Below are 21,414 nucleotides of genomic sequence, written 5' to 3' on the forward strand. Positions count from 1 at the left end.
CATCTCAGCACCAAGGACTTCCAACAATAAGGATAAGATTATATATATTTACATATCATGCTCATGTCATCAGGTTGCAGCTGAGCCCTGTCTTCTTGTCTTCTCTATATACTCTTTCATTCTTATAGATTAACAATTAATATATATACAAATATATATATATATATATATATATATATATATATATATATATATATTAATGTCTTGTAATCAATTAGGATTAGGAAAGAACCCAAATGGGATTTTCATCTTTTATCTTTTAATTTTTATTTTTATAATTAATTAAAAAAGATGATTTCATTCCAACCCACATAGAGAAGAAATTAGCTCAAACAAGGAGGCAGCTAGATAACAAATAAAATAAATAAATAAAAAGAAGAAACCAAGAGCAAATAGAGAAGAAGAAGGTTTATGCATGATTGGGACCGCCAAGAGTGAAGATCAGTGTGTGGGGTTTTCTGGCAAAATGAAAATGAAATGGAGGTGGTTGCGTTGCGTGAACCAAGTTTTGAGGAAAGTGGCCTAATTTCACGCTGCTGCTGGCAGCTGCTACAAAGTTTTTAACGTTATATGAGTTTGACCATTCAGAGAGGAAAGCTTGGACCCCGTGACCAAAACCAGCTATTGCTTCACGCTCATCGTACTGCCACTGGGACAATGAGACCATGAGAGAGGTCCACCATCATCCAAATTCAGCCATTCACTTTCAAACAACCACAAATACAACCCCAGGAGGCCGCTAATGTCCTTTTTGTTTGGTTTGATAATGGTCCATGGGTTAATGGTTGATGGTTACTGATGGACCACCAGCCAATGATCCCATGCCACATTGCTTTGCAGAGGAGAGGAGAAGAGGGGGGGGTTTGCAAAAGTTGAGTTGAAGAGGGCTTCAAGGACAAAGCACGGGCTAAGGCTCATCACCATTATAATTCACTAGGCCCGTTTTAAAAGCAAATCTGCAAATGTGGGCCTCTCAAGTGGATGTTTTGAGACCCGATTGATTTTTATTCTTTTATTTTTTATTTTTTATATATTTTTTCTTTTTCTTTTTTTTGGGTAAATTTTTTTTTATATATTTTTTCGCTGAAAGAGTTAGAGACCCGATTGGTTCATGGGATTTGGCTTGGGTATTATTATTATTATTATGTATATAAATTATCAAATTGTTTTTCTTTAAATTAAAACTACTTTGCGTTATTCTTTGGTTTAATTTAGTGTCGATCAAGAAAGTGGTTCCAATATTCAGCCAGAAAAAAAAAAAAAAAAAAAAAGAAAGTGGCTCCAATGGTAGTCAGATTCTTTGCAGGTACAGGGATGAGGCAAATTGAAGACCAATCCCTCTCAAATAATCCTATTGTGCTTCTCTCTGGCCCTCCTTCCTGGTGTTTCTTCTTTTTCTTTGTCTCTTTTCTCCTTTCGCTTCCTGTATTATCCTTGCAAGCAATTGGGCTTTTGTTTTTAGCTGAATCATTCATTAATTCTAGGCTATGTGTATGTGTAATGTGTTCATTTTTGCAGTGGAAAGACCTCTTTACTATTCCAATTCGCATTCAACGCCACACTGGAAGAGACCCATTATAGCAATCGTAAGGTGGTGTTCATTTGCAACCGGCAAAGACTGGAAACCAACCCCCCATTCCTCTCCCAAGTACGTACCACCCATTTTTCCCTCTCTTTCTTTGATTTTTTTTTTTTTTTTATTTCCCTGTTTATTATTCATTGTTCCCTCTAGCTTGTCGCAATTTTCAGGGCATTGACACGTCCTCTGATACTTTTCATCGCATAGAAATGAAGTAAGTTAAACTTACTAAATTACAGATTAATATCAAAATCAGCTTCCTTTACGATATTTGAAAGGTGGGACAGTGGTGAGCTCAATTTTTTTTATTTTTTTTAAGGTACGTGGACGATGATGAAGGCATTAAGAAATACTTTGCTGCGTTTCACTTGCATGACACATTTCCTGCCGCAGTCGTTATTGATGATTTTGGAAATTTCTTTGATGATAGGTATATATTATATTCCTTCAATTATTTGTTTTGTTCCATTTTGATAATCCAATTATGGTACTTTTTTTTTTTTTTTTGGGACATTTTTCAAACGAAAGGAGCTGCCAAGAGAGATATGGTAATCCGCGTGGAAGAGACTTAGCAATGGTTCGGACACTGGCTTTATGCCACAATGCCATTGTCCATGCAAAGTGAGTGAAACCTAGCATTTCCTAAACGTGGATGACCTATTAATTTTTGTAATGCCAAAATTCTATCTTATGCTGTAAATTCAATGGCAGTGAAACAAGCCCCTGCAAGCTTCTTTTATCGGATACACACCACGGAGACACTCCTAGGTTGCTCTTCATCTATAAAAGATGGGTTCCTACCATCTTCACAATTAGAGGTGGTAATTGGTCTTCCTGATTTTTATTTATTAGATTTGCATATATTTATGTTGGCAAATGGCAACCTATAAAAGATTATTGGGTGTTTTTATTTTTGCTGAAGGTGACGGGTCAGGCTCTTTTTATCTCAAGAGTAATGGCAACCTAGGGAGTGAAGACTCGGGAAGAAGAAGAATTGCCAAGTATTCAATTGCTCTTCAGTATTTAATTTTGGAGGGGATCACTGAACCCTGTGAACAGTAACCATTTGGCAAAATATCCAATATATTAAGATTCCAATGACAAAAAGTATTGCTACTTTTCAACTAGATAATATGTGATCTTTTACATCTTGGCTATTAATCAACATTTTCAGGATTTCTTAATTACTTAACAAGTGAAAATACTTGCGCCATTCCATGTATGTATATCCTCTGAATAAGCAGTATTACCTTAATTTTAGCTGCTCGAAAATTTTCAACCTTTCAGTACGTTATAAGCTATCTTGCAACTTTCCTTAATTAGGTGGTAGACAGAAGAATAATTACATTAAGGGATTATTATGGATATTACGCAAAGAACATGGTATTTTAACTTCAGATTTGTTAATAATTAGTACATCACAGTATAACAATGCTTTGTTACATTAAGTGGCCTATAGCTGTAGCTAGTAAACTCCTTTCTGATACTCTGGCTCGCAGAATTCTCCTCCAAGATCATCACAAGCCTCTCCCGGGAAAACCCTGTATATATATTGATCATCATTAATATAATTATAAAATATTTTATGGGATGATGATTAACAGATTATAAATTATTACAAGAAAGAACCAAGAGAAGGTGTATATATAATCATATGAAAACTTAAACCAGCAAGTTGAGATTAATTTATGAACAAGATCTTACGTCTTGGGTTCGTCGTACTCCACATAGTCTCGGTCAACAGGCTCTGCAGCAGTCCCGGCGGTGGGCTTCTTGGCCTCTGGTTTGAGCTTCACTTCGGGATACATTTCAACATCACAGGCTTCTCCTCCAATGGTCTCGCAAGCCTCTGCTGGGAAAACACTGCGAAATTTTATCCCAAAACACAAACGAAGCAGACAATCTTTATGAGTGAATAGCAAAGCAGATTAAAGTGACTTTAAGCAAATTAAAGTGGGTTTATCTTACGAAGTCTTGGAGCCGTAATAATCAAAGGTTACATTATCTTGATCAGCAGGGGCTGCCTTGAGGTTGAGAGAGGGAGACCTGGTGGAAGTTAGTAGCTTTGGAATAGACTTCCATGGCAAGGCCAGGGATTTGATGGATGCTAATGGTGTAAGGAACACAGCGGCCTGCATCTTGATAATTGATGCTTTTGCTGATTTTTGAATGTATTAAAGGAACTGGGTTCCAAACTTGGAAAGATATTAAGCTTGGAGGTGACAATGGGACTTGCATTACAGATAAGGTGACGCAGATTTTTTTTGGTGAGTGGATAAGGTTTAAATCCTGTGGGCGGAGAAGCAATAAGCGATGCACCTCAGTTTTTGGATTTATTTACCCAATTACCATCAAATTAATGGACTCCTAGTTTTGATGGTCTATAACCAACACACTCATCATCAATGGCCATAAGCCTTCACTCTCAGAATGCCATCTGATTTTGTAATTATTTAATAAGCCTATTAGCAATTTAGTGTAGGGACAAGTCCTATTGCAATATGCCTTGCCCTGTGTATAGAGTCCATGTACAAGGCAACATCTCTTCAAACATTTTTTTTGTTTTTGGGTAAATCTCTTCACAGAATCACGAACAACCCAGGAGAGAACGGTTATTTTGTCACAAAAAAATAGTTGCATCACACTTTTTCTCCCAAAAAATAGTTACATCACACTTGTGTTTAGGTGGATGATCATAGTTATTATATTCTAAATTTCTTAGGAAAAAGTTATTAAAAAAAAAAACAAAAAAAACAAAAAAAACAAAAAAAAACAAAAAACAGAAAACAGAAAACAAAAAGCAAAAGAAAATTGTATTTCAAACACGTTTTAGATGGTAATTTGATGGTGTCTCTGCTTGAGAGGATCTGGGTACGGATGAAAATGGAGGGATGAAATTGGCCTACCAAGATGCCCAGAACCAAACAAATGATGGCAAAATTTGTAGCGCATGTAATTTGTTAGGTTGACATTCACAGCTGGATAAGGGTAAGTGACAATTATTTTTGCTCCCCCATGCTTTTTAAACTTGCTTTAAGCATGAAAACTTTTGGCCCCATATGCATGACCTCAGTTTTCTCAACATCCCCACCATCTGGCTGACTTTATGTTTGGTTCCAGTTTTTTCATGCCCCTCCAAGAGACCCTCCAGAACAGAGTAAATGGAATTTCAATTTTCACAGCAAGAAAGTAAAGAGAGATTAAAAATGACAAAATATCCAAGTCATAATTGAGGCTATTTAGATCTGACATGTGGGTATAAAGCAGAAGAGAAGAAAAATCATTTGGTTAAATGCAAAGGCCATTGATCCATGCCAGATCAGTTAAGCAATATAAAGCAGAAAGGTTTATTCCATGCTTTCAAGCTCACATGATCATATGTATATACCATTGTTCATAGAATATCATAAAATCTGTCAAATTTTTAAGGAAAAAGAATCCCGTGATTTCAAAAAAGTTGTGTCCACGAAATGACGGCCAACAATACCCCACCATCATTAGAAGGTGAAAAAACACAATAATGGAGATGCTTCCCACATAGTAAACGGACAAAAATTCCTACTCTTGGGTTAGAATTTCGTTTTTTTTACTTCCAGCTTCTTTCGCTTACAGCAATAGTCATTATGTGTTTCTAAAAAGATAATAGAAAACTAGAAGTTTGAATACCAAAACCCTGAAAGCCAAAAAAAAAAAAAAAAAATCCTCAGTTGTCAAGTTCCAAAATCTACAGGAAACAGATTTATACTTACATTTGATTTTAAAAACTGTGCAATTGGGTTAGCATGTGAACGAGTTCGTCGCTTGAAGGTCTTTCTGCAGGCAAATCTGATAGGCATACAACAGCAATTCTCACTGCCATTAACATCTCATCTTCCTCCCCTTCTTCCCCTATAATACTCTTATCTAATGCTTCCCGTGCCTCCCCTGCTTGTTGCAAGTGCCGCAGCCACTGTCCCAAACTTCCACCACTAGCTGCTTCACCGAAGAATGGTTCGATTGGGTCTCTACCAGTTAACAGAACACCCAATATCATACCAAAGCTGAAAATGTCGCTTTTATCAGTATACCTGTCATCATAAATAACATAGTCCATCAATCAAGTGTATTATGAGTACCAAAATATTCCTAAAAAATATTAGTCATGGAGAAAATACAAGTCAACTGAACAGGTGCAACATTTCCTTTATCTCATAATAGGCATAGATAAAACAGAAGCAGAAAAAAAAACATATATCTAATTTCAAGGAACTCTTCATTCACCCATTGACAGCGAAAGTTTCCATTAGAGCTGAATGATTATCATTTCCACACTATGTTATGCAGTTTGGATTCTCTTAAACCACAACTATTCTGTATTAAAGTTTCAAGCTTCAACTCAAGGAGATGAACTAAAATGCAATCAAGTTCCATAAGAAAAACTGAATCTTCAAGGCGAATTGTACAACCACATTGTGATCCATTTCCAGGGTTATTATCCAATTTCTATTTTGTCTAGGAAATAGTATTCAGAAACATAAGTTGATAATGATACAAGAAGCAAAACAGAAATATTGCCCTTTTACTAGAAACTCAATAAAATGGCATATTTGAATGCCAAATTCTTGTTAAGTACGCTGTAGCAAGGAAAAATATCCTACTAACTCCATGACAAAGCTAAGTCTGACAACCCAATACAAGTTCAACCGAAATTTGATCATAGATTCCTCAAACAGTAACTACGGAAAAACAAAAAAGGAAATGCATATCAAATTTGGGCAATATCCAAGCTAGTTGGATCACGTACCTGCCATTTTGAAAACATTCAGGAGCACTATAACCAGATGTTGCCCGATTGAAATTAGGCATAAGCTTTGCCAACCCACAATCTGCCAACCTTGGTTCAAACTGTGCATCCAACATCACATTTGTTGGTTTTAAGTTATAGTGCAGAATCTGGGGAACAAATGAGTGAAGATACTGAAGTCCCTTAATCACCCCAACAGCGATTCGAAGCCGGAATTCCCAACCAAGCTGCAACTGATTTTCCCTGACTCTATTCATCGCATCCTCCAAGCTCCCACTGGGCACATAATCATAAACCAAAGAGAACCTATCATGTTCCCTAACATAAGCCCTCAGGCTCATCAAGTTCCTATCTCTCAAGCTAGCAAGCACTTCTAGCTCCTGCTGTATCCTTCTCTTCGCTGACTTTCCACGCGCCTCCGGCGAGCCACTCTCGTAAAAGGGTTCGAGCATCTTGACCGCAATGGTTAGTCCATTGTCAAGAACAGTCCTGTAGTACTTGCCACTCGAGCTCGATCCTAGCAACTGATTTTCATTTGCCAGAGCTGATTGGAGTGTTTTTGGATCGATTTTTGGTGAAAAAATAACAGGGCCTCTGAGAATTGGGGTCCTGTGTATGTACATAAGAAAGCTTCGAACTAAACAAGCAAAGAGAAGGGCACCAATTAGTCCAGTCACTACTCCTAAAGCAACGCTGAGAATGATTCTTCGAAGCCCGTTTTTGAAGTGGTGTGGAACAGACGGCGATGGAGGCTCGGAACCGATCTTTTTGCTCGTAATCTCTTGGCATAGCACAGTTTGATTGTGGAGGCAAAATACGAAGGAAAATAGAAGCAGAACAAATATATTTCGGGTATATCTTCTACCATCCATAGAAAAAATAGATAGCCGCACCAAGCAAATCAAGAAAAGAAAGTTTTGAGTTTAAAAGCTCACAAATTTAACAGAACCCACATATCAGAATGGTCTTCCAGGAGCTTCACTCTATGCACACCAGATTGAAAAGGACTAATTAGCAAAAACCCAAACCCACCTTCAAAATCAACAACTTTTTCGTTTTGACACCAGAAAAGGCTAAGCTCTTTTTTTTTTTTTTTTTTTTTTTTTTTTTTTTGTTTAGCTTCAGCCCCCGTGGAAGAAAAGGAAATCCACCCCAGTTCTGATATGCTCCGAGTTTTGCCGGGAAATGCTCAGGAAACCCATGAGAGAAGCCTCTTCTCTCTCAGAGTGCTCAAAAACCTCGGAATATCAGATAAAAATCGAATTTTTCACATGAAATCTTCACAAGAAAGACGCAAAGAATCGCCATTTCGTCACGGAATCGCATCTTTTTTTCCTTCTGACGAAAGAATATTAGAGGTAGATGAAAATGTGAATCTGTAGAAACCCCAACTCACAAATGCTGCATTCTCTACCACACCACAACTCCTCTACCAAAAGAATAATAATAATAATAATAATATATAGTACTCAACACTAAAGAAGTCCAAATGGGAGGACCCAGGAAAGAAAATCAAAATAGAAAATGTTTTCCTTACCTAAAAGATAGAAAATTTTAGCGAGTTCCAAAACTTACAGAAGCAAAGTCAGACACAGACACTCACTCAGAAAGAAAAGCAAAGCAATACAAAGTCCTTTTCTTCAGAAACAACAACTACTACTACTACAAATATGTGACCCCTTTATATTCAAAAAATACAAACAAAATCCAAAACAGTGTTCCCTAAAATGAATGGAAAAACTAACAGCTACTTTGCTTTGCGTTCTCTTCTTTCTCAGTCTCTCTCTCTCTCTCTCTCTCTCTCTCTCTATCTATCTGATATTCACACAAACTTTCTCTGCCTGCCTCTTTCCTTTGCTTTTCTCTCTCTCTCTCTCTCTCTCTCATGCGGGAGGAGGAGAGGCAGAAGAGGACCATTCCTCAATGACCAAACTGGGGCTTCCCGCCTTTCAAGAGTTAACACCGTACTGGATTGTGGGGTCCCCTGTCCACGTAAGCGGAGCACCCCCTCGTGTCGCTATCACGAGGCCGAAAGCGAAACATCGAACTGTGTGAGGCATGGATGAGCAATCAGATCTCTTTTGTGGGTCACCCTCTCAAGAGATCATGGCCGTTCAGACAGAACCACGGGAATTTGTGCGAGGTGGCTTTTTGTTATTATACAAAATTGGCACTGCCTTATCGCGGGGTTTTTAGTAAAGTTTTTTTTTTTTTTTTCTTTTTTTAATTTAATCGAATAATTGTTCCTTCTTTTCTTTTTTCCTCTTGTCGTGTAAATATTATTATATTTCTTTCCTTTTACTTTTTTTTTTTTTCTTAAAGTATTCAAAACACGTGTAAGCGTGCGAGAAGGACTTTTTAACTCATGTCACCTATCCAAAATTCAATTACGGATTTTTTATTTTTTATTTTTTATTTTTTTCGTGTGATAAATACGGAGGTTGAATAGTAGGCATTTTAATATAGGAATTCTTTTGAACATGCTGTGTACCTGAACTCTTTTGAGATATGGCCACTGCAGTATCGGTAGCAAACCCGACTTACAGGATAAATGTCCGCCTTCTTGTACTGATGAAAGTCGAGGACGTCAATCGCTAAGCAGCGGTCCTAAAAAAAGCACATCCTTTCCCAGATCAAGCGCTTTTTCCCTAGTAGTACTTGATCTATTTGTCCAATTCTTCCGGGCATTGGCAAGAAAGGAAAGGTAAGACGGGTCCAGACATGGTTTGAGGTAGGCCTGCGTGGAATGTTCCTTTACTTCAAGCTGATGTGTGTTCCGTTGATGGTTTTTAATGGTAATGTATTTTTTACTTTCAAAATATAATATATATATATATATATATATAGGAACTCTAGTTAATGCAGGAGTTCTTGGGGAAAAAAAAAGAAATTGCGGTTTTCCATTTTTGTTTTAATTTTTTATTATGACTAGTTTGAACCCTGATTATAGTACCATTGGGCTAGCCTAAACCCTTAGAAGAATACAGTTCCCGGAGCTCAATTTGGCATGATGGTCTCAAGCTCTAGACTTTTGCCCTTCAAAGATTTTTGGGTTCTCAAAACTACAACTCAGAAGCAACTATATTTCAGTGTCACATATTTGATTCAGAAAGGTGGGCATGGACGCAATTTAATGGTAAGACGAAAGCGATTCCTTATCAATTGGTCTGGGATGGAGATTGTGCAAGTATAATTGATTTTCATGGTGGAAAAGAACCTAGTGCATAGGATTGTGGGTTATGGACAAAAGTTACCGAAATGAATGGACATAGAAACATAATGTTTGTGTTAAAAAGCTTATGCAAAGGCTATGCCTTTCATCGGCCAGGCCTTTAGGTTTTTGTAACAGTGATGTTTTCAATGCTCATAGATGGTAACTCCGACCAGCTGATATACTACCATTTTCAATTAAATCATGGGGCCTAACAAATTCTGCTTGCACAACAGTTTGTTCCATTTCGAATCAGAATTTGTGTCTATTAATTTAATTCTTCCGGAACAATCAGATTTAGAGCCTATTAATTTAACTCTTCCCTCGAGCATTACTTTGACCCTCCTCTTTCCTGTATCAGTTACTATGGTCTTCCTCTTTTTATTCCTAGCCATTCTGTTTTGTTTTACTAGATTTATGACACACAATTATAAAGAAGATTCGACGGTTTTTTTATCTTGGATGTATATGATTTTGCAAGGCCTTGGCTATCTATCATTATTACCTCAAAAGGCATATTATAGCAATCGACGATTCCTCCAATACACAATTTTTTTTTTCTACCTAGTTTTTTGTTCGACATATATTTCTAAGACAAACATTTCAACACACCAAAATTTAACGTCTTTTTGGTGAATGACTTTAGTTAAATACTTTAACCTCTGCACAAGTAAATATTATAACCACTCCCAAAAAATATAAATAATGGTCGTCAAACGGACAAAAACTTCTATGTACAGATACATATAAGAGTTCAATTCTTAATCTTCAACAGTCATGAAACCTTTCCCCACTTTCACACTTTAAACGAACACCAAGAATTACATAAAAAATAAAATAAAATAAAATTTCCAGCATCCAAAAAGATACAGCCACAGCAAAGCTTCACTAAAGGAAATCAATGTACAAAATACACTATGAACTAATCTAAATCCTCAAAGCTTCTCAAGAAATGGAAGCAGACAAACTGAATGAACTTAACACATTACATCCCCTCGACTATAAAAAGCTTTGTGGTGCTCCTTGACTTTAACCAGCGGAACCAATAGAAGTAAATTACAACCCTGGGGAGCAATTTTAGTGCCCCCGTGGGGCAGGCACGCCAACCTACCACTCTCCTCCAGACCCAACAAATACGTGTTTGACATTCTCTTCTATAGAGCACCAGCACTCATACTTAATGAATATATAGTTATACAAATACAATACCTTTGTATATTCTTCTCAAGATAAAACCAGCTTCAAAATAGTTAGCCATTCAGGGATTTCTTGTGGGATGTGTTATCCATTTGCGTCTGCTAATAGAGCAAGGACATCAGCATCATCAAAGTTTGATTCTATTGCAAGCTCAAGCGTTGTTTTTCCTTCCCCATTTACCGCTCGTGGATCAGCTCCCCTGCATGTGCAACAGACACCACGGTAACATGTCATAAAACGTGACAAAAGTAGCAGCAAAACCAATGATATATGCACATACTCAGAAAAAGAAGAACAGGAACAAATAAAAACTTCTAAGAAAGATGCTGCAGATGAAATCATTATAGACTTTCACCTTGTAAGAAGCAACTTCACAAATGTGGTTTTGCCTTTCAAAATACAACGGTGGAGTGGTGTTTGTCCTCTTGAATCAATAGCATTAATATTTGCACTATACTGTAAGAGGAGTTCAAGCATGGCAATATCTGCAGTTTCACAAGCAAGGTGAAGCAGAGTACATCCATCTAGGTCCTCCAACGCCTGGCCTTCACTCAAGTTTAAAGAGGTTGTAGAAGACCTGTCCAATGAATCCCCTGTTAAGCAGCTACTACTGTGCTCAAGGCTTATCTGCTCAGGTAATAGCATTACTTTCGCAAGGGTTAAAGAAGAGCCGCAAGATGCTTGCTCGTACACAGCATTCAAATCTGGCTCAGAACTGACAATGTGCCGGTATACTGCTTTCTTATCACTCATACGTACACCCTCCCAAATCTGTTGTGCCATCATATGAGGATATTGTCTGTCTTTCGGTCTGCGGACAAAAAGCTTTTCTGCATACTGCAATAAAAAATTGCACACTTATTCATAATTTTGCAGCACCTTCAACCTTGAAAAATTAGCCAATATCATGTGTTGAGCATTCTAGCTAAAACAGTCCCTTTTTGTTAGGATTATCATAGTCAGCATATTCTGCTTAGTTAGTGAAAGGTTATTCAGCTTCAGTTTGTCATCAAGTGAAAGAACAATCGAAATGAAAACCTGTATCAGAGGATTAAATTATCAAACCTTTGCATGAATAAATTTCTCCTTCACTGATATAGAATCAGAATGACTGGGTTTGCTGATGAAGATCAGCTGTGCCTTATCAGACTTGTATGGCCTTCAGAGAAGAGCACAAGCAAATGTTAGACACAACAGCTAGAAAACATATCTTGCTTAGGAAAATACCATTTCAACATAGAGGGGATTCTTTACCCTGTTGGGACGAGATCAACCTGGAAAGAACTCCTTGATTGCAATAGCTCCTCCCAGACAGAGTTGGCAAACGTATTACCCAGAGACTGAAACAAACTTATAACAGAAGGCTCCCACACTTTAACATCCAAAGTAAGAGACCTTACCTGCAACCGAATTAACCAAAAGAACAAACTTGAACAATTAAATGAAAAAAAGAGTCTTTACCCAACTGTAATGGAAAATAGCAAACCAAGACATTCCAGCCGTGGTTGAAACAAGCAAGAGCGAGAAACACTTAAGACAAGTATAGCGAATAGAAAATAATATTAATCAATTTATCATACAAGAGTACTGCCTTTGCTTATGCACTTTCATCATGTCAAAGGTTGACAGGATAACAGAATAACGCTAAAAGAAGCATTTCCTGCTTGAAAGTGATTTCAGCATACATTGATAATGGCATATATTTCCCATAGAAATGGATTGGTACCTTGCTGATAGACATGGCAATATTTCCATCATTAAAAAGTTAAAACTAATCATCAATAATTGTGCATGGATAAATATTTGTTTCTTCCATTGTTAAGAACATGCTTTTCCAACCACAAAAAGCAAACAGGAAAACTTATAAACCAACAATCATAACCTGCTAGCACATAGCTCCTATTATCTACTATTACCATATGCAACATCTGCAAAAGGCTATCCACCATCAAAAATCCTCTTTAAATTTGCAAGCCATATTAAGAGGCTAAATGAAGTAGCAAATAAAAAGGCTTCTTTTATGTATCTATAGTGCTAACCAATGGCTCATGCTTACTAAATCTCTATTTGCATATCATATATATATTTAATCAAATATCTATTTCAAATAACCTTTACATTTTATATGCATGTTCCCTCACCTATTTATCCCTTTATAATAACAGGTCAATGCCAAGCATAATTTTCCTTAAGAATGCAAAGAGTTTTTCCACATATGGAACATGTAAAGATGGGAAGTAAGCAAACTCATAAAATTTACCTTCGATATATGTACACCAAGATTACGATGAACTCCAGAGCATTCAATGCAAACAAGCACACCAAGATTTAATGACGCCCAATCTGGCTCAGGGGCACCACAGTCAGCACACTTATCATTCCCACATACCCTTCGTAACATATCGATTGGCTTCTCACTTTTAACACAAGAGCGTTGCTGTTGTGAACTTCTCAATGGGCGTTCAAGATGTGCAGTAGCAAGGCTCCTCTCAGATGTAAGTTCTTCAACTGCAGTATGGTCAAAGTCAGAACTTTCAAATGAACTACTCTCACTGGCAGAACGATGGTGGCTGTTTCCCATTGGACTAGCAGGTAGACACTGAAATGCAATGGACCACAATCACTCAAAATTTCATGGAAAATCAACGCACAGAGTTGCACAGAAGATCAAAATAATTACCCTATCAGGAGCCTGGGAGCTAAGTAATGAAGCAATAACTCCTGTTATCTTTTCAATCCAGTCCATTTGATCAAGTGCACTCTCTGCCTGCACTGACAAGCATAAATAAATATCATTGAGGAACAATAACCAATCTCTCAATGATACATCATCCCCATGGTAGAATCACAAAACAAAATTTCATTTTCAGACATAACTTGTTAATATAAACCTAAGCCAAAGGAGCAAGCCACACTAAGTCGAACCTGCAAAGTATAGTTCTTCGTTGGTGAAATGATCCTGAAGCAAAATCTCAGGTCTGACTGGTCAGCATCAACTTTGATTGTAGATGTAAGCAGGTTCACAGTATGACGAGCAACAGATTTCTCATCATGCACTCCACCATGATAATGAGAAGAACGCCATCGACTCAGAAGTCCAGAACCAAGCTCAGAACTATTCCTCTGACTGGAAAGTTGACTGCCAGACCCCTAAAAAGTATGCACAAACACAGGGACAAAAGTTACAACAAGCTCTTAACAAACTTGAATGCTTCTGCATCGTAATAAATTTTCCAAAAAACAATTTGCTTACAGATGGTTTGCTACACTGCTTCCTATAGTAATAAAGCCTTCCTTGGCTATCAAGAACAAAAAACCTTCTTTTCCAATCACCCCTCAAATTTGAAGAACGCTTTGAGAGATAACCTTGTCGAATTGTTTGAACCTAAAATTTTCCCAAAGATGTTATTCGTGGATATATAAGAACATAAAAATCAAAATTCAATATAACAAAAGAGATAATTTCTCATATAGAGTATTTTACAAGTTAAAAACATTTCAAATAGATTTCCTTGAACCTTTCCCTTTGCAGCAGATTGCATCACTGCCTCTATCATTTTATGTGAACTTCTGCCAATGGCTTGTATACCATCTCCATTTGGAGATCCATTAGAACCATTGGAAGACCATCTACTCTCTCGATCAACTTGTCTTTTGTACTCTTGCATCCTCTCACTAAGAGCTGCCTGCTCATAATTGGACCTTTCCCTTGATTGTTGTGCATAAGTTAATACCTGTAACATGATAACAGAAGTAACATATTGATGAATCGATCATGATATATAACACATGAAATTAGAAATGTCACAGTGCCTCACCATTGAGTAATTAAGCCCTTTCAAAACTATTATGAATTGACCACCAAAAAATTCTCATGTTATGCTGCTTCTAAAGCCATATTGAAAAAGACGTGGTCTACAGCAACATACACACACACACACACAATCTTATATTAACAAACCTGATTAATATATGGCTCCATTTGATGCAACAACTCATAGCCCTACAAGTAAAACACATTCAAGATTAGCATAATTGAAACATAACATGTGACTAAGGTAAAAACTTCCTGTCATGTGATCCACCTGTTTAAAATAACGAAGATGTGCATCCATTGTCCCACTAACAGCTTCCAGAAATTCAAATCTCTTTTTTGCTTCTACAGTAGAAAGAGCAGTAACCTGAAAGAAAGTGGTCAACATTACCAAACCAGTTATGCAACATAATTCCTATCCCATATAAACATTGATTACTGATAGAAACAATGGATCAAGAAATGTACTTACCAGATTAAAACGAGCTTGCTCAAATGTAGACCTTGCATTATGAAGCTCCTACAATATCTCTAAACAATATTAGGACACAAATGGAGGATAATTTCCACTACATAGACAATGGGATTTTCCAATACCATGGAAAGTACTAGTCAACAGAAAAGAACACAAAGATTTCAATCCAAATTATTAATATTTGTTAATACCTCCTCTAAAGCAGTGGCTACATCACTCTTAGTGCCTTTCCTTAGAGAAAGAAACTTTTCACGAGCCTGTAGCAATATCATAAGCAATAATCAGATCAACATCAGCATAATTTTTTATGCTGTGTAATAGCTTTAAGATCTTTAAAAAGCCAGGTCAAATTATTTAGATGAAGCCTGCTGAAGTCGCCTTCTACAGTCATGCAAATGCAGATACAAGAAGGCTAAGTGCACTTAGAAATTAGGATTACGAATCCATAATCATGGCATATCTATCATATGTTACACAAATGTCACAGAATTCCATCTCCAACACAAATCAGCCAATCTGACAGGACCAATTTGATAGGTTTTTGTTACACACCAATTAGCTTAAACAAACTATAAATAACATTGCAGGCTAATGGATTACAGCTAAACCTTACAGAACATGATGATCATGGAAGAGAAATATTGCTATATTTTCGATAAAATGCTGGTGATTTTTATGATGGATTTAAAACTGAATAAGAGTGCTCCTGAATTCATGTGAATGAAATTGAAGTAGCAACTAACATGAAAATTACAGATCTTAGGACAAACCTGGTCATATAATAGGCTAGCCTTGTCAAAACGCTTCCGTGCTTCCTGCAAGAGGACAATATTCCTCAGTAATTTAAAAAAAAAAAAAAAAAAAAAAAAATCCTAAAATGCTCGAAACAAGAATTGGAGAAAGTACACAGAGAACCACATTAATTAACTTCAGATGACCATTCAAGCCAAAGACAGCAAAAGAAAACCTAATTTACAAAAACCAAGATACGATAGTTAAGCAACCATTTTCTATTCTGGAGCAAATATCCAAGCTTTGCTGTTGTTACTACGCCATACATATCCAACCAAAGATAAATTATTCACATCCATGTCAAATGAGTTAAAAGAAGAAAAAGTTCTGGAGTACCTTGACCTCATGCAGATCATAATTGACGAACCGTAGTAATCTCTCATTAAGTAAATGCTCAACCTGATAGGGAGAAAGGCAAGCATGTCAGAGTGAATCAAGAAAACAATTTCCCACTATCCAATAAGAAAGCAAACGAAACACACATCCAAGTGATAAACAGGATAATATAACGCCAAAACCAATCACATTTATTACCTGAGATCGAAGAACTTCCTTGTACGTTCCAATTTCTCTCAATGCAATGGTAAATTTGGTCATTACAGGGCCTACAAAAGCATACAAAATTTTTATGGAATAAATCCACAAACAACATATAGCCATTCACAAGAATCTTATAACTACATGCGTATGCCGTCTTGTTCTTTATCTTTAGGCTAGAAGCATAAGGGTTCTGATCAAACATTATAATTTCGTATTCACAACTTTTCACATATACTAACACAAATGTTAGGCCCACGTAGTTAAAATTGACAACTTCAACTTGTGTATCAACCATTTAAGCAACCAGGGCCTCTTAACTAAATAAAAGAGCATTTAAAAAGAAATCAACATACCTCCAAAAGCCACACTAATAGGATCATTATGCCCACCACCAAAGGTTTCCAGAGCACTGGCAAATGCAATGTCCCCATCATATGCCTCCCCAAGTCCTTCACTAGAATCAGAAAGAGAAATATGATACAAATCCTTCCTAGACTCGAATAACTCCAAAATACAAATATTGATGCAGACTTACGTGTATTTTCGGCATCCTTTCGAAAACTTTAAACTTCTCTCCCTCAATGATTCAGCACTTTCCTCCAAGCACTGTATCTGTTTCACCATAGAAGCCATCAACAAATATATTAGCTTACCAAAAGCAAAGCAAATACAGAACATACATGACCACAAGAACAAGTATCAACAGCCATCTGCAAACATGTGTAAAATGTCAACTTTTCAAAAATAATGATGATATATCTTTGAACTCAGAATTCAGTTACACGAATATAATTAATGCACAGAACTTAAGTTTAACCAATTAAAAAGAATAGAAGTCATCAGCAAATATATTAGCTTACCAAAAGCAAAGCAAATACAGAACATATCATGACAACAAGCACAAGCATCAATAGCCATCTGCAAACATGTCTAATATGTCAAATTTTCAGAAATTAAAATTATACATCTTCGAACTCAGAATTCAGTTATACGTGTATAATTAATGCACAGAACCTAAGTTTAACCAATTAAACAGAGTAGAATCATCCTTATTCCTTATAAAAGCAAATGCAAATTAATTTCCAATCGTGTTTGTCATTTGCCTGTTGATTCTATGCAAACTACAAACTTTCAAGCCGCAAATTCTCACTAATTTCTGTTCAATAAACAAGTCCTGACGAATCTACAGACTTGTAGTCTAAAGAATTCATCTAAAATCACACAATTAGCAAGTGTAATAGCACAAGAGAAGGCACATTTAAGTAATTTAAGAATGGAGACTGCAATGATTGTAGGCAGCGCAGGGAAATTTCACAACATTTACAGCACTAGCAGAATACGATCTATTTACTTACTAGGCAAACACAAGAGAAAGAAAAGATTGAGCTCCGAAGCTTCGATTAGTTATAAGATCACAAATTATAAATTATTTTACTTTGTTCACAAAATTTTCTCAGCAACCAAACACAGCATTTGACATTACTAGATTAAAAATAAAAATAAAATTTAAAAAAAAAAAGGCTGCAACCAAGAAAACCAGCAGAGCATGATAGATAACCTGCTTCCGGAACATAGGAGAGTCATCGAGCTTCGCGAAATGCATATTTGAAAGCGTGATTTTATACTCTTACTTCCAAAATAACTATAATTTAATTAACATTTCCTCAATGCTCGATCTTCGACGAGTGGCTAAACCGATAAAATCTCATAAACTCGAGAATCATCAAAACCAAAGCGAGATCTCGCATTTCACTCCGATCTTAATCATCAACATCGAACTCAAAACGAAGACGACGATAACAAGACGGAGAAGGAAATCAGCTGCCGCACCAATTGCAGCTCCATTTGCATGGATTTCACCCTCCCTCGATTGCTCGAGGTAACCAAACAGCTCTCTGCAAGTTTAACAAATTCACCGATTTTTAGTTTTTCTTTTTTTTTTAATTTTTTTTTCCTCCTCTTTTTCCAAATTTATGCTTCAAAACCCTAGAAAAGAAGAGCGAGCAAAAAGAGAAACCCTAGGAAGGGGCAAGAAAACATAAAGCTTTGATTAGCGGCACACTTAGAGGTGGTCGTCGTGTTTATGGCATTCTTGGGAATTGAAAGAGTTGTGTGGGATCGATTAGGCTAATTTCCATTTCAACTTAAACCTGGATAAATGTCCAAAAAAGCCTTATATTTGCGTGTGGTGTATGTGAATGTGAGAGAGAGTGTATGTGTATGCATATATGTGCGAGAAACAGACACGGCGAACCTCATAGATAAAAGTGAAGTAACAGACCCCTTTTTCTGTATCCATTCTTCCCCCGCAACCCCATTCTTTTTTTCACTTTCTTTTTCCCTGTTTTGCTTTATTTATCATTAGACAAAAAATAATAATAATAAAAGCGCCATTTCATTTACTGATTACAAAAACCACGTCGTTTTAAGAACTAAAACCCCACCATATCAAAACGGGGTTTGTCCGTCTTGTAACGGAGATCAGCTGCGACTGTCCGAGTCCCTGACAGTCGCTACCTTTACAGGATGATCAGAAACTGGTTAAAAGGACATTTCACCATCGCACTCTCCGACGCGTGTTTTAAAGATTCTAAAAGAAAGCAGCGAGCAACGCCGAGCGTTATTCGTGGAGTGTCCTCGAAATCCAACGGCTGAAATGGAGTTGGCAGTTTGCGACGCGCTTTGGCCGCGAAACGAAGAGCGTGAGAGTGGTGTTCCATCTTTGGGATGCTTCTGTCACGCAAACCTAGCACTTCGAGAGAAAGTGGGGTCCATCCAAACTAAAAATTTCCCTCCATTTTCTTGGCCGGACAGACAAGCTAGTACAGCAACAAAATTAATTAATTAATTAATTTGTTTTATTATTAAAAAATAAAAATAAAAATAAAAATAAAAACAAAGAAAGAAAGAAGAATAATCTAAATAATGTAATTATCAAATCTGACAACGAAATAACCGATTTTAATTTTATTTTATCTGAAAAAAAGGTAGAAAATGGAAAAATAAAAATAAAAATCTTGGAGGGTGGGACCTGCCAAGGAAGCTCAGCTGAGCATGAGTCGGTTGTGGGTTATCAGATGGGGAAGATGGACAACCCCACAGCAGGGTCCTGTAAAATGGCAAAAAAATAGACAGCAAAAAAAAAAATATCCCCTCTCGTTGATGGACCGCCTCATCGCCATTATTTCTTTTGAATTTGGATAGAAAGATTAGAGCTCAAGCAATTCATGGCGAAGAGATTTACAGCTTACAAATACTCTGTAATGTAATATGTCCCACGCCTAACTTAATTTTATAGCAATGAAAGAAACAATACCTTTCATCATGTCTTTTTCTATTAATAAAAACACCCCCAAAGAATATTTGGTCTATAATCTGTCATGGCCTTCCACCAATTGATACCCTATTAGATTAGAATTGAGAGTTGCCACTTGCTATTATTATTTGTGCAAAAAGCTATCACATTTAACTGTTATATATATTATTGCAAGCCTATAACAATAAATAAAAAATCGAATTAATATATATATATATATATGTATAAAGGTAGGGATTCTGATACACGATACTACAAAGACATGTTTTTTGTAAATTTTTTACGGAAAAAAAAAAAAAGAATAATGAGATAGATCTAAATTAAAGATTTTTTCTTTTTATGTCATATTCAAAGGGTAAAATTTGTCTGGGGATCTCAATCCCAGTTGCATATGGTTGCAGCTCTGCAGCAGATGAATAAAGATTAGGGAACAGCCTGCAAATTTTTTTTATGGGCAAGATTCTTTATTATAATATAACGCCGCACAATGCATATGAAGACGACAGAGATTATAAACGGTCAAAGGAGTGGCATTAGCAATCTCTCTCCCTTCAGGAATGAAATATTTTGAAACTATATATATATATATATATATGTATATGGTAAATATATATGCATAATTATAGCGAAATGAGAAAGAAAAAAAAAAAAAAAAAGAACCCAATTTTGGTTTAATTCTGTGGTGTAATATGCAGTGAAAGCCGCCATTAAAATAAGACCAAATGCATCAATTAATGTGGACAAGAAACTTGCTCTAAGATAGTGAATCCATGCTTTAGCAATCTTTTGTCCTTGAAAAAGGAAAAATAAAGGTTAAACACTGGGATTACAAAAATAGAGAGAGAGAGAGAGAGAGAAAGAGAGAGATAGGAATAGTTAGAAGGTGTATGTAGACTGAATGGAAAGTGGTAAATAAAAGAATGTCAAGGAGAGGGATGGAACTTTTATGATGCCGACTATGGCCTATGTTTGTTACTTTTTGACCATTTGCGATTCCTTTTTCTGCTCTTTCAACAAAATGGTAGCTCAAAGCCTTTGCTTTTTGGTGAAAAAATATCCTTAGCTCCATCTTCTCTTATTCCACACGACTTGAACTACTTTCAGCTTTAATTTCCAAGAGTAATTCTAGCTAGTTCTGGAGGACTTTCTCTTGGCTTATTAAGCTTATCCAAATTACCGTTTCATCAAAAGAATTCGATTAGTATTGTTCATTATTGTACTAACTTCCAATTATCATATGGAGCTAATTTCAAGGTAATTCAAATGGGTTTGTCATATATTTTTCAGTTTTCACCAAAGTCTTGAGCCATGGCCAATGGAAACGTTAAAAAAGAATGTTACTGACTTTGTACGTTAGTAAAGACGTCCAAAGTTTTAAGCATTTATTAAACTTGTACGACATGAAATTATAAGTAGGAATCTTTTGTGCAAAATGGACAGAAAATTACAGAGGAATTGTAGCTGCTGTGAAAATTACAAGAATGTACATATAATATGATATGATATCACATTTCACAAACAAATCAAAGACATTAAATATATAAGATACCTGACTCAGTTAATATAATGAGTCAATTCCTCCATTGTCTTCAAACTTATTCTATGATATTGTATTATCGATTTTAGCGTTAAAATGTTTTTAATCAATTCCACACTTACGTTTGAAATGTTGATACTGGTAGAGGAAATGAGAATATTTACATGGTA

The 21,414-nt window shown here is 36.3% G+C and overlaps 4 protein-coding genes and 1 long non-coding RNA gene across 10 annotated transcripts; 2 read left to right on the forward strand and 3 right to left on the reverse strand.

The window, feature by feature from the left end:
• Positions 1–793: 793 nt before the first annotated feature.
• LOC107429689 (uncharacterized) lies at positions 794–2,839 on the forward strand. 2 transcript variants are annotated; one of them, XM_016040419.4, is made up of 7 exons: positions 794–1,382; positions 1,519–1,648; positions 1,750–1,793; positions 1,899–2,009; positions 2,108–2,200; positions 2,291–2,400; positions 2,502–2,839. In XM_016040419.4, the coding sequence occupies exons 1-7, from the start codon at positions 1,285–1,287 to the stop codon at positions 2,639–2,641; spliced, it is 726 nt and encodes a 241-aa protein (XP_015895905.1). In that variant the 5' UTR covers positions 794–1,284; the 3' UTR covers positions 2,642–2,839. The 2 variants fall into 2 exon arrangements, with proteins under 2 accessions (XP_015895905.1, XP_015895906.1); XM_016040420.4 differs by having other exon boundaries at positions 828–1,382; positions 2,291–2,397.
• Positions 2,840–2,921: 82 nt separating this feature from the next.
• LOC107429690 (light-regulated protein, chloroplastic) lies at positions 2,922–3,830 on the reverse strand. The gene is made up of 3 exons (XM_048462868.2): positions 3,548–3,830; positions 3,284–3,442; positions 2,922–3,120 (listed from the first exon to the last, which is right to left on the reverse strand). Exons 1-3 carry the CDS (start codon positions 3,715–3,717, stop codon positions 3,045–3,047), a joined length of 405 nt encoding a protein of 134 aa, XP_048318825.2. The 5' UTR covers positions 3,718–3,830; the 3' UTR covers positions 2,922–3,044.
• A 150-nt stretch (positions 3,831–3,980) lies between these two features.
• LOC107429702 (inactive leucine-rich repeat receptor-like protein kinase CORYNE) lies at positions 3,981–8,240 on the reverse strand. 3 transcript variants are annotated; one of them, XM_048462867.2, is made up of 3 exons: positions 6,363–8,240; positions 5,329–5,646; positions 3,981–4,712 (listed from the first exon to the last, which is right to left on the reverse strand). In XM_048462867.2, the coding sequence occupies exons 1-2, from the start codon at positions 7,232–7,234 to the stop codon at positions 5,337–5,339; spliced, it is 1,182 nt and encodes a 393-aa protein (XP_048318824.1). In that variant the 5' UTR covers positions 7,235–8,240; the 3' UTR covers positions 3,981–4,712; positions 5,329–5,336. The 3 variants fall into 3 exon arrangements, with proteins under 3 accessions (XP_048318824.1, XP_048318822.1, XP_048318823.1); XM_048462865.2 differs by having other exon boundaries at positions 3,981–4,724; XM_048462866.2 differs by lacking the exon at positions 3,981–4,712 and adding an exon at positions 4,984–5,252.
• Positions 8,241–9,017: 777 nt separating this feature from the next.
• On the forward strand, positions 9,018–10,564 carry LOC125418683 (uncharacterized). Its single transcript, XR_007237689.2, has 2 exons — positions 9,018–9,157; positions 9,313–10,564. It is a non-coding gene; the product is annotated as an uncharacterized LOC125418683 (long non-coding RNA).
• Positions 10,395–18,691, reverse strand: LOC107429701 (ADP-ribosylation factor GTPase-activating protein AGD3). Of its 3 annotated transcripts, none has more exons than XM_025078128.3 (20): positions 18,673–18,691; positions 17,950–18,286; positions 16,927–17,003; positions 16,745–16,845; positions 16,386–16,456; positions 16,188–16,250; positions 15,830–15,874; positions 15,251–15,316; positions 15,057–15,104; positions 14,856–14,951; positions 14,732–14,773; positions 14,289–14,504; positions 14,024–14,155; positions 13,696–13,920; positions 13,451–13,537; positions 13,031–13,369; positions 12,025–12,170; positions 11,836–11,929; positions 11,126–11,607; positions 10,395–10,969 (listed from the first exon to the last, which is right to left on the reverse strand). In XM_025078128.3, exons 2-20 carry the CDS (start codon positions 17,992–17,994, stop codon positions 10,855–10,857), a joined length of 2,490 nt encoding a protein of 829 aa, XP_024933896.1. In that variant the 5' UTR covers positions 17,995–18,286; positions 18,673–18,691; the 3' UTR covers positions 10,395–10,854. The 3 variants fall into 3 exon arrangements, with proteins under 3 accessions (XP_024933896.1, XP_024933895.1, XP_048318821.1); XM_025078127.3 differs by lacking the exon at positions 18,673–18,691 and adding an exon at positions 18,646–18,664; XM_048462864.2 differs by lacking the exons at positions 17,950–18,286; positions 18,673–18,691 and adding an exon at positions 17,252–17,314.
• Between the last annotated feature and the right edge of the window lie 2,723 nt (positions 18,692–21,414).

This window comes from Ziziphus jujuba, chromosome 12, assembly GCF_031755915.1.
Source record: "Ziziphus jujuba cultivar Dongzao chromosome 12, ASM3175591v1".
Classification (NCBI taxonomy): domain Eukaryota; kingdom Viridiplantae; phylum Streptophyta; class Magnoliopsida; order Rosales; family Rhamnaceae; genus Ziziphus; species Ziziphus jujuba.